The sequence below is a fragment of the Misgurnus anguillicaudatus genome, chromosome 12 (assembly GCF_027580225.2).
Source record: "Misgurnus anguillicaudatus chromosome 12, ASM2758022v2, whole genome shotgun sequence".
Classification (NCBI taxonomy): domain Eukaryota; kingdom Metazoa; phylum Chordata; class Actinopteri; order Cypriniformes; family Cobitidae; genus Misgurnus; species Misgurnus anguillicaudatus.
In genome coordinates, this window is record NC_073348.2 from 30735493 (window position 1) to 30748124 (window position 12632).

Here is a 12632-nt window from a genome sequence, read left to right on the forward strand (position 1 = left end):
AGTTGATTTAACAAAAATGTTTAAGGCAGCAAAGTATTTTTTACAGTGTACTGTTCTCTTCCTTTTTGGTGATCTGTCCCTTTAAATCCTACTGTTTGTGAGGCCGAGAAACTTTATTTAGATCCAAATGTATGAAAGTGACCATGATCTTGCCCAAAAAGATATTTTCATGCATTAACATTCTTGCGTCAACAAGTTTTTAGGGTTAGGCATTGGGTTCCATTGGCCTCGTATGCCCACCTTCTTATTAACCTATCATTTAGTTTATGGAGAAATGAAAGCTTAGGGTTAAAACCAAGTTTTCTTTGTTCCAGAACTAACAATAGTTGTTGATTTAAGAACACATCCTACTTGCAAAAGCGAGTCACACAATGTAGTTCAAATCCAGTTCTCTGGTAGACCACCTACAGAAAAGCACAAAATGTCAACATGTCTCTAAAGATGGATGAAACGGTCCAAAGATCATCTTCACCTGTTGTTTATTTTTAAATTCTCGCTTTCGCTTGACGCACAAACTGCTTTCCATTTTTATATTTAATCCTTGTTCTCTTTTTCATTCCCTGTGTTTTTCCTTTCCTCTGATTTTCTCACCTCAGGCTCAGTGAGTCTCAGGTGGGAGTGACTTTAAAAAACATTCTTGCTTTTTCCTCTTTTCTTTATTCCTCTCAGCTTTAAAAGTGTTGTCCTGGAAGAGGTAATTTCATGCCCCTACAATGGCTTCTCGCCCAGATGGAAGCGGCTGTGTGCTTCGCCGTAACCTTAGAGACAAAAGCTAGCTTTAAACCATCTGTCTCCGAATAAATCACACCGGATTGCAAAGTGAACACACGGAAAGATAATGCAAAACTATCTTGTATAGCTCAGCAAATGTATTTTATTTGTACAAAACAACAAGGACTACCAAAAAGTTAGTCAAAGGAACATAATGTTGGTTTTTTGAATGAAATACATTTTCATACTGTCTTCGAAACACTCCTTAAAAAAAAGACAAGTACAATCGTTCACAACAGTCGTCGAATGACACTCTCCTGGCTTTAAAAAAAAAAAAAAGAAACGGGAAGGGACCACATTCTCTGGTGAGTTAAACGACGGGAATCCACAGATGGAGGCGGACGGCCAAAAGCGTTCCTCGGATCGGTGAGGTTGTGTAACTGGCCGTCTAGCTGGCTGGTCAAACAACACGTATTGTGCTTTGTATTTTTTTGTTGTTTTCCAACACAACGTGAGTGCAATATTATTCTGCGTTGAAATGTTACTGTATACATTTCTACAAAAGAGGTTGGCACATTCAGACATTAACTTATCTATAATATTGGAGCTTTTTTCATTTCATGTATAAATACAATATAGTCTTCTTGCATCTGGACCCCATGTAAAAAGCTTCAACGGATGATTATTTACAATGATAGCGATGAAAAAAATGCCCCATGAAGGTCATAAATAACAATAATAACAATAATTAATAACGTAATCAAAGTCCGAGATTCGCTCCGTGAGACACTCGTCCGGTTCTCTTCAGTCGAGGAATGGAGGGACGTTTACGTCAAAACTCTCTTCATCTCACAGCCTTCTCTTATCTCATCTCCTGTAAAGAAAAAGCAAACATTTGAGTTACAAAACACCAACACTTCTTTCGTTAAATCTTACAGTCATATCTACCATAGCTTCCAAATGGCGCATGACTAGATTAAAAATATCCATAATTTATGATGGACAACAGCTGGTCACCAGCTTCTTTTATTTTAGCAGGTGGTCTTCATCTTTCAGAACAAAAGACAGGTCTATAGTAGCTTTAATGCCGCAGGTATGTCCATCATATGACGTGACAAGATCTAAGCATACAGAATAATGCCCGTCTGTGAGGAAGAGCTCCTCTCCCGTCTCCAGAACCTATGAAACCCATTCACGCTTTCTGTCCGACTGGAAAGATAACGCTAACCACCGTGACAGGACGGGGTAACCCGAAACTCTCTCCCTGGGGAACGCATGACCCTCTTTTATGTGTTCGGTCTTTTATGTTCTAAGGGGACGGGGTAACTTGAGAGGGGGGCTCACATCTAAAGAGACTCTTCAGTATGTATGGCGGGTGACCTCAGTCGGGCATTAACCGGTTCCCATGATAGAAGTTTTTTAAGTCTGTGGTCTAAGTACAGTTACAGTCACCTCGGTCATGACATTGTTTTTTATGATCTTGTCTGATTTTCTTGACACTTTTTTTGAAAATATGCTCCTTTTCCAGCTCCCCTAGAGTTAAACATTTGATTTTTACAGTTTTGGAATCCATTCAGCTGATCTCCAGGTCTGGCGTAACCACTTTTAACATAGCTTAGCATAATCCATTGAATCTGATTAGACCATTAGCATTATTTTCAATTATATTGAAGGAAATGCAATATGCTTAATTGTACATCGCTTCTTATATGTGTTAGCATTTAGCCTAGCCTCATTCATTCCTATGGCTCCAAACAAAAGTTTTATTTTGTGCCACCATACTGACTCGTGTAACTACTCATGTAACAGTCTTTAAATAGGGAAAAACATGGAAGTGTTTGGTGGCTTCTAAATTCATCCCTGTTTGGATCCCAAGGAATGAATGGGGCTAGGCTAAATGCCAACACAGTCAAGACGCGCCGTACAAAGATCAAGTGTACGCATCGAAAAAAGAAAGGTATGTATTAATTCTTCTAAGTTGAGGTAAGAACATAGTCAAATATTCAAAAACAGTGGTGTTTTCCTTTAAACTTTTGTGAAATTCATGAAAAATGCTGGCGCTCGCTGGCAACTTTTTAAAAAAAACATGCTTGCGGGGAAAGATTTAAGTATATGACAACCTTGTTCATTTGAGAGCTAGGATGCTTTGAGTGAACCAAATTGAAGACAAACACTTTACAGACAAATCTATTTTTTGTAGCATATCTTCTGTCATCTGTTCCCGAAATGCATTTCAGAAGAAATAGCTGATTGTTGATTTGAAGTACCTCGCTCGTCCCCGGCACGTCGGAGGACACTTATGAGCGAACCAGACAGATGGAAGCAGTCTAGACTCATCCACACTTACTCAATTGATGTGCGTTAAGGAATAAACAAACTAATGCACAAGGTCGTGTTGGACTAAGCTGGCCTAATACTCAAGAACTGGGATGAGGTTTAGGATTCGGGTAGGAAGGGATTAAATCTTGAGCTATTTAATGAGCCACATAATGAATAAATATACATCAGAACATAGTGTGAACAAAAGTCATTTGTACAGCAGTCTTACATCATTCCTCTTTCTGCCCGTTCCTTGCCCCCGTGATCCCGTCGACCCCCGCGATGATGAACTTCCTGTTGTGGAGCAGTTGCTGGACATCTGACCCCGAGATAGGAAGTTGGGCTTGTTGTAAGGAATTACGTCTTCGTCTATTGAGACACACATAAACAAATCCATCAAGTTAGCAGTCGTGTACAGTACGTGTATTGATACAATACAAGGATGTTTCATGAGGCTATAAAATGACCCTGTAAAGTATTTGGATACACTTGTGTCACTGTAATAGTTTAGTAAATATCAATAAATCATAAAACTTTCTTTTGTTAAATAAAAAAGTGTGCTTGTCCTTACAGCCAGTATGATCACAAGGTAAATGATTTCATCAGTAAAGTGCTACTGCCAACAGATGGTTATAAAATTGAATTTTCAGGACCTCATTTGTTCGCACCCTTTAATATTCTTTTTTACTTAATGCAATGAAATTCATACATAAATTAAGACAAAACTGTGTTATGCTGTTAAGTACTTAATATCCATATACAATGGAGTCTTTAATAAAAGTCCTCTAACCATCTTTCCGTCTATGTGTAGAGTTTTTCCGATTGGGTGTTCCCTGTTCTCTCCTCTCCATCGAGGAATGAGAGCTCCCCCCTCTCTCCAAAGACGTCTGTCCACATTCATATCCCCCTACTTGGGCACAATTTGGTTGATCCTCAGGAGGAGGCTCTGGGGGAGGAGGCAGATCTAGAGACAAGACCACCATGTTAGCCATGCAGAAGAACCCAAACTATAAACAACACAATAGATGTTTCCTTTTATTTAGAGGAGGTAACTTACCGCCTTGCAGTATATCTCTTCGATACTGGCCGGTCTTGGAGGATTTCTTCTTCACTTTGGATTTTTGTCCGGGAGGCGTGTGCGTGTCTGCCGAGGGTCTCGCCCGACCTAATGGACGGGATGTTAAGATCGCATTGATGCAACTGAAACATAGTCCGAGCTTTTTTAAAGGGACACTTCACTTTTTTTGAAAATAGGCTCATTTTCCAGCTCCTCTAGAGTTAAACATTTGATTTTTACAGTTTTGGAATCCATTCAGCTAATCTCCGTGTCTGGCTGTATCACTTTTAGCATAGCTAAGCATAATCTATTGAATCTGACTAGACCATTAGCATCAGCTCAAAAATAACCAAAGAGTTTCAATGTTTTTTAAATTTGAGGCTTGACTCTTCTGTAGCTACATCGTATTGTACTAAAACCGATGGTAAATTTAAAGTTGCGATTTTCTATGCAGATATGGCTAGGAACTTTACTGTCATTCTGGCGTAATAATCAGTGACTTTGCTATTGTAACATGGCTGCAGCAGGCGTAGTGATATTACGCAGCAGCCGAAAGTAGTTCCCTTTGGTAACCTTCAATAGCAGGGAACTATTTTCGGGCACAGCGTAATATCATTGCGCCTCCTGCAGCCATGGTACCTCAGCAAAGTCCTTGATTATTACGCAAAAAGGAGAGTATAGATCCTATGTCATTTTTTTTAAATAGCAACTTTTAATTTTCTGTCGGTCTTAGTACACAATGTAACTACAGAAGAGTCAAGTTTTAAATAGGAAAAATATCAAAACTCTTTGGTTATTTTTAAACGCGCTATGCTAATGGTCTAATCAGATTCAATGGATTATGCTAAGCTATGCTAAAAGTGCTAACGCCAGACCCGGAGATCAGCTGAATGGATTTCAAAATGGTAAGAATCAAATGTTTAACTCTAGATGAGCTGGAAAATTAGCATATTTTCAAAAAAAAGTGGAGTGTCCCTTTAAGCGAGGAGTGTTTCTAATTTTGTATTTCTTGGGAGGGTGGAAGATTTAAAGGTGCATTGTGTGACTTATAGAAGGATCTCAGAAATGCAATATAATTTAATATAATAATTATATTATCAGTGGTCTATAAAGACCTTACATAATGAACTGTATCATTTTTATTACCTTAGTATGAGCAGTTTTTATCTACATACATTACATGGGAGTCACCGCCATGTTTCTACAGTAGCACTAAAAAGACAAACTCCGTGTTTTGTCACTATGTCATCTCAGATGATGACATGTTTGTTCTGTGGTGGCTACTGTAGCTTCTCTATGCGTTTCGAAAGGGAGGGGTGAGCTGTGAACTGAACCGCAAAATGCTGCTAAAAATCTACACAGTGGACCTTTAATTAAAATCTCCCATTGCACATTTAAATGGAGAACTAAAGCATTCGAAAAATCTTTATGTGTATGCTGAATGAATAAAGATGACTGTTAGAAACACACCTGGTGTAGTGTTGCTGATGTTTTCTATGCTTTGTGCAGCTCCTTGGCTCAGGTCTCTCTTATGTGATGAACGGTGTGGCACAGTGTTGTCAGAGCACTCCTGATTGGCCGACAGATTTGGGTTGGACTGGGTAAGAGGGGGGCTTGGCGCTCGTGGCACAGGCACTGGTCCACATGGCAACCGGCTGTTGATGAAAAAATGTTTTTTTATAGAGTAACAGAAGCAAAGTGTAAAAAGCGTTGCATTAAAATGCAGTTGCATTTAAACATCTTGTGAGTAGCATCCGGCTGCTTCCAAATCCTATCCTAAACATAGATTAGTACAAAACTTGGCCCATCTGCTGTTTAGCAAGAAGATCAATGATGACTTCACAGAGCAAATATCTGCTCTGCACCACAGTTATATAATAAATATGTTCTTAAAGAGTAATAAATTATTCATAAAGCATATTTTCTCATGCAGGAACAAACAACACATTCATAAGAACTCTCTTGGGGAATAAAAACAAATAAACTGTGTTCTTAATAATGTAGGCAATGTAACCAAAGGACAAAATTCCCTAATGGATGCAGTATGGCTGATATTGACACTTTTAAAATGAACATCTGCTTCACTATAGTCATTTATTTAAGTTCCAGACAACTAAAGTTTAAAACAAGCAAATCCTGTTGACTTTTTTAGTTCACTTGCGCAGGACTTAGTTGAACTCAAAATGTCAAAAACATACCTTGCTATTAAAAAAAAAAGGGACAGAAATAAATTGTGAAATAATGAGAGCCTATGTTTAGGGATTAGCTTAACATATTCCACTGGGGTGCTCATGTGCACAATGCAGGTTCGAGTCGATGTTATTTTGCCGATCATGTTTTCCAGTCCTTTCTTAAAACACGTTGGTGCTATCTCACCGTGCTATCTGTGGCTGCTCGAGCTGATGTAATCGTGGTATATCGTGGCAGTGGCCATCATCTCTGGGTGATGGTGTTAGGGTGGCCGTGGACTGGTGGCTGTAGGATGTGGTGGGGGAAGAGGCATCTCCTCTTAGGGGTGGAGCAGGGCCGTCCTCAATCGAGCCATCCATGAGGTAGGTCCTCTCTGGTAGAGGGGGACACCAATCTTCTTCATCTGACCTGTGTGTAGAGATTCAACACCAATGTAGCTTATTTTTGCATTCTCACATTTGGAGACGTAAAACTTTTAGGCGTTAGTTTTGAAATGCAAAACAACTCAAATGTAGGCAACATTAAAGGGACACTCGACTTTTAAAAAAAAAAATATGCTCATTTTCCAGCTCCGCTAGAGTTAAATATTTTATTCTTAATGTTTTGGAATCCATTCAGCTGATCTCCAGGTCTGGCGGTACCATTTTTAGCATAGCTTAGCATAATCCATAGAATCTGATTAGACCATTAGCATTGCGCATAAAAAAATTATCAAAAAGTTTTAATATTTTTCCTGTTCAAAACTTGACTCTTCTGTAGTTACATCGTGTACTAAGACCAAGAAAAAATTAAAAGTTGTGATTTTCTAGGCAGATATGGCTAGGAAATATACTCTCATTCTGGCGTAATTATCAATGGACTTTGCGACCATATCTGCCTAGAAAATCGCAAATTTTAATTTTCCGTCTGTCTTAGTACACGAGGTAACTACAGAAGAGTCAAGTTTGAAATACGAAAAATATTGAAACTCTTTGGTTATTTTTTAAGGCGCGATGCTAATGGACTAATCAGATTCAATGGATTATGCTAAGCTATGCTAAAAGTGGTAGCGCCAGACCCGGAGATCAGCTGAATGGATTCCAAAACGGTAAAAATCAAATGTTTAACTCTAGGGGAACTGGAAAATGTGCATATTTTCAAAAAAAGTGCAGTGTCCCTTTAAGCAGACAAAATTGTAAACAAGTACAAATATTAAGCACGTGGCTATAAGAAAATTGCATTTATCAAAGCATGCAATGCGTATGCAGGCGAAACTCTTACTTGCCCTTTTGACTAAGACTTAAGAAATAAATGACTTCATTTCTGCCCTATAACCAAATTCCCTCATATTTAGGAGAAGGTTAAGTAACTCAAGTACCCCTGTGAATCAATCAGTAAGCACTCATTATGATCGCTGGGTCATTGCAACCGGTGGCATATCGATTTCCGTCAAACCAGACAGCCTGGCCTCCAGATAACAATTTGTGTGATGTTTCAGGTCCTGCAGGGCTAATCCATGCAGAATAAGTAAATGCTGTGACATTTTGAGTGACATTGACTCAATATTACGCCTTGGGCTATCATTGATGGCATACGAACCGAATGACACGTACACATGAAACGCTCTGGCTTTAAATATATTCATTGTGCCATGCTGAGCAGAGTTGTGAGTTATTTAAGCAAAGTCCAAACGTAATACCACAGCCCTCAGGGCTGGCATGAAGGTCAACCTTGTTATCGATGAGTTAAGCACAAATTTCACAAGTTTGGCCGTGAGCGTCTCTCTGCGTGCTAGTGTCCAGAATAATGACGTAATTCTGCTGGGAGTCCGTTAGCGGCTTATGTGGGACGGCTTTACGAAAAAGGGTTGTCAAGGTTATCAGGTTTACGGATCGCTGCTTGTAAGCAGATTCAGGATTGGTTAACCACCAAGGATAATGTTTCTCTCCCTCTAGTGCCCCTTGCGGGCAACCGTTGGCTCGTAGTGGCAATAATGATGGGTCTCTACTGCCCACGGCTAGGGCACTCGCCGGCCAATGCTCAGCACGGTGCTAACAAGAAACTAATGCAATACAGGTGGGAACTAATGCAAAAACATCCATTTTATGAGGAAATATGGCTAGACTCGAGGGTTGCATATAACTTTGTTTGCTCTGCATTGTACCTAATAATGTGACCTTTCTTGGAACAATAAAAACACCAAAAAGCTTTTCGAGAACATCTCAGAGGGCTCTCAGCCAGCCGACATGCTGCAAATTGTTTACCAATGTTGACGTGGAGAATAAACAGCAATGATCAGACCGAGAAATGAAGCTATAAATTGTGGCAATCTTGGCAACGAGCCTTAGCAGCTATTTTTGAGGCACGCAATTACATTTATCTATTGAAAGGGGGAGAGCAAAATATGCAAAACTGTTACCAGTGAATGCACACGTAGTGATAAAATAAACAGCTTGATGGGTTCTGCTAAATGAACACGACTGTAAAAATAAAGACAAAATCACTCAACAATGGTTGGAAATGTAGTTTCTTCAGCCTAAATTACTGTGAACTGAAACTGTAGGTTGGTCCAGCTAATATGCATATACATAAAATCCCAGATGCCTTTACGAATAAAGCTTTTTTTCTTAAAGCCTCCAATCTATTGGGATTTCTCTAATGCGTTTTAGTATAAATGGTTCATCTTTTACACAGCACTGCAATGAAATTTGTAGGTTTTACCCCATATCCTGGATTAGTTCATTATCATCCTCCTCTTCCTCTTCACATTCATCCAGATCTCCAGATGGGGGCGGAGGGGGCAGCGCTTCCATCCAGTTGAGAGATGGAGTTTTCACTGGTTTCCCCATCAGCTTCTGCTTTGGTTGTTTTGCTGCAAAAAAAAAGAAAAGATTTGGTTTAGATGTTATTCCTGTATAGAGCATTGCAGTAACACACACACATACTGACAAAAGAAATGTATACTTCTCTTTAGATAAAAGCATCTTCCCAAATTCAGTAATGTAAGGCGTACAGTTTTTTTAAACATCTTCGACTATATGCAATACTATACAAAACTGTGTAAAGATACATGTATCCGCCCATACCATTATCATTCTTGGAGCGGTCTGGCTGCGCATACTGCGAGTTGGAGGTTCCAGGCTGCGTTGGAGTAATCCAGTGGCTGCCATCTTGCTCAGGACTGCAAGGCGTCTGGTTGGTGAAAGGCATGATGGGAGTACTGGCGTAAGGTGTGGTGTGTTGAGAGTATTGAGCGGAAAAGCTGCGCAGATCTTCGCTGGTGGGATCGATGGTGCTGTAGATGGGACCTTCATTGGAGTCAGCGCTGTATTTTTCGGTTTGATTCAGGTAATTGGAGATTCCCGCCTCTGAGGATGCAAAGGTAAATGAATTAAGCTGCTGTGGGAGCTTTTAATTAAACAGTACAGCCATTTAATGTCGATGTGTAACCAGGTTTTTTACCGTTGTAGTATCTCTCCGGTGTGTCGTGTTTAGACGTACAGCAGTTCACTGAATCTTTCCCGTTGTGTATGAGGTTAGTAGTTGGCCAAGAGTCGGCCAGCCAAGGGTAATTTCCCATGTTAGCACCCAGCATACCAGGCCTACAATAAGAAAACATGTTAGTTATCTGAAATCACTGTATGTGCATTTTAAAAATGACTTTGCACTCAATTTCATCATTTGAAAAAAAAGTGAAAGTGCCAGTTACCTGCCATTCAGTCCAGAACTTTCTCCATGAGGAAAACCAACTATAAAAGATTTCAAAACATTAATGACAGTCTATAAATGGAATTTGGAATATAATATAAAGTTAGTTTATACAATAATTGTGGGGTTTACTGCATCTTCCACAACCTGGACTTCAAATCCAGTTTAAAGGAACACTCCACTTTTTTAAAAAATATGCATTTTTCAGCTCCCCTAAAGTAAAATATTGATTTTTACCGTTCTGGAATCCATTCAGCCGATCTCCGGGTCCGGCGGCACCACTTCTAGCATAGCTCAGCACAACTCATTAAATCTGACCAGACCACCAGCATCGCGCTCAAAAATAATCAAAGAGTTTTAATATTTTTCCTATTTAAAACTTGACTCCTCTGCAGTTACATCATGTACTAAGACCAACAGAAAATAAAAAATTGTGATTTTCTAGGCAGATATGGCTAGGAACTATACTCTCATTCTGGCGTAATAATCAATGACTTTGCTGCCGTAACATGACTGCAGGACGTGCAATGATAAAATCGCAACTTTTAATTTTCAGTCAGTCCTAGTACATGATGTAACCACAAAAGAGTCAAGTTTTAAATAGGAAAAACATCGAAACACCCTGGTTAGTTTCTAGCGCGATGCCAACGGTCTAACTAGATTCAATGGATTATGCTAATCTATGCTAAAAGTTCTACCGCCAAACCCAGAGATCAACTGAATGGATTCCAAAACGGTAAAAATCAAATGTTTATCTCTAGGGGAGCTAAAAAAATTAGCATATTTTCAAAAAAGCATAGTGTCCCTTTAAATCCACACCATTTAAATCTCACTAATTTTGTGGCATGTTTGAGGTGTCGCATATTTTGTATAATTCCTTCAGAGAATCAAGGCTAAACCAACACAGACCGTACATGCAAATAAACAGTGTTGCTGCCGGTTGTGATTAGTCCTTACTGAATTCCTCCTGTGTTTTGAGATATGTGCACATCGGCATACCTGCAGGTGTGTATGCGAACGACGCAGTGTAGTGGCTGAGTTCCTTTCTCTTCTTGCGTCTGCAGTAAATCCACACGCTGAATCCCATAAGGATTACCCAGCATGCGCCGCCGATGCCCGCAATAAAAGCCGGCTGCTTTACTACATCCGTGATCTGCTCAGCCAGACTGACGTTCTCATCCGATTCGCTGCCTCCACCAGTGACTGCGGGCTGCTCTGCGGGCAATTCTGGAGCGAGAAATGCAGATCAGAGGGTTACTTTCTAACCGAATGTCTTAACACGTCTGAAAGATTTAGGAGATTTAGTCTCAAAGCAAGCAGTGGGAAAAATAATCAAAGAGAATTTACAAAAGTTTGCACTTTTATTCTTCTATATAACAAGTTTTTCATGGTTTGATGGTTGATGTTTTAGCGAGTACTCACTAATCAGCACAGACACGGGTTGACTGTGGGTGCCCACTCCTGCGCTGGTCACCGCTGCCACCTCCACCTGGTACAACACGCCAGGCAGAAGCCCTTTTACCAAGGTGGTCAGCACGTTCCCATCCACGGTCTGATTGATTCGGTAACGCGTCTGGGAGTCGTTTCCCATACACCAAATCTGAAGCGAGAGAGGGGATAGGACTTTAAAATCATCGCTACGAGCAACACATTATGTTTCCGTCACCGCAGCGTCATGCTGGGTTGCCCTATTCACTGTGAAATCACATTGGATCCACAGAATCGTATGTTAAAACTTTAAATCTGTTATGATTGGTCACGTCAAACTGTGTTTTCGCTTTCAGTGTATCCGGACAAACAATTACATGCTGGAAATCATGATCTGTCTGGTTAGGATGTGATGCAACACTTGCTATTTTTTTGCTTAAAATCTCACCTTATATTCTTGAATGACGCCATTTTGCATCTCAGTGGGAGGAGGTTGCCAAGATACGCTGATGCTTGAACTGTTGCTGAGCTTGACTGTTTCCACGGTTACAGCACGAGGAGGGGCACTCGGAACTGGAAGGGAATTGAGATCAAATTACAATTTTAAAAACTAAGTGTCCTTAATAGTAAATCTACATTATCCTCGTCCGTAATTCCATTTTGTCGAATGAAAAGATTCATCTTGTTTGTGCGCAGCAAATCAAAATCGAGTTAAACCGGCCTGAATGAACTCGAATTGAATTGATTAGAGTGAAATGAAATTGAAGTGCATCGAACGGGAACTGAAAGAGCAGCAGATATCTTACCCTCCTCTGGTGTGCGGAACGTCACCGGGCGGCTGTCCATACCCTGAAACTCGTTAAAGTAAGGTCGTATTTTAATCTCGTACTCCGTGCCTTTGAGCAGGTTGGTGATAGCGGCGTTACGCTCCGTTGCCCCTTTCACTTCCTGTTGAGACCAGGATCCGCCGACAGGACGGTAAAGCAAGCGATAACCCTGGATGTACTGAGACTGACGGTCGACCTGCGAGATTGCACGAGAAATGAGATAAGGTCGTGAGGATGATGAGAGGTTCACGCCGAAATCAGATGTGTCGCATGTACTCACGTTCCAGCTGATCTTAACGCTGGATGCAGTCAGGAGCGCTGGGTCGTGAAGCTGTATGGACATCTCTCCAAGCTCCCTCTGAACCTGTCTGTGGTCCACACCTTGACCTGTCGGACTCACGTCTGCACCAAAA

At 40.4% G+C, this 12632-nt stretch overlaps 1 protein-coding gene across 4 annotated transcripts in view; it reads right to left on the reverse strand.

Moving 5' to 3' along the window:
* Positions 1 to 851: 851 nt before the first annotated feature.
* robo3 (roundabout, axon guidance receptor, homolog 3 (Drosophila)) overlaps positions 852 to 12632 on the reverse strand; it is a 179780-nt gene continuing 167999 nt past the window's right edge. For all 4 annotated transcript variants that reach the window (XM_055208237.2, XM_055208240.2, XM_055208239.2 and 1 more), the window contains 15 exons: positions 12500 to 12621; positions 12199 to 12415; positions 11841 to 11965; positions 11387 to 11564; positions 10964 to 11191; positions 9966 to 10005; positions 9719 to 9858; positions 9343 to 9624; positions 8978 to 9128; positions 6464 to 6685; positions 5558 to 5742; positions 4088 to 4195; positions 3821 to 3994; positions 3260 to 3399; positions 852 to 1585 (listed from right to left, as the gene is read on the reverse strand). In XM_055208237.2, coding sequence (XP_055064212.2) covers positions 1574 to 1585; positions 3260 to 3399; positions 3821 to 3994; positions 4088 to 4195; positions 5558 to 5742; positions 6464 to 6685; positions 8978 to 9128; positions 9343 to 9624; positions 9719 to 9858; positions 9966 to 10005; positions 10964 to 11191; positions 11387 to 11564; positions 11841 to 11965; positions 12199 to 12415; positions 12500 to 12621 — 2324 coding nt within the window. In that variant the 3' untranslated portion in view covers positions 852 to 1573. The remainder of the gene's footprint in view (positions 1586 to 3259; positions 3400 to 3820; positions 3995 to 4087; positions 4196 to 5557; positions 5743 to 6463; positions 6686 to 8977; positions 9129 to 9342; positions 9625 to 9718; positions 9859 to 9965; positions 10006 to 10963; positions 11192 to 11386; positions 11565 to 11840; positions 11966 to 12198; positions 12416 to 12499; positions 12622 to 12632) is intronic.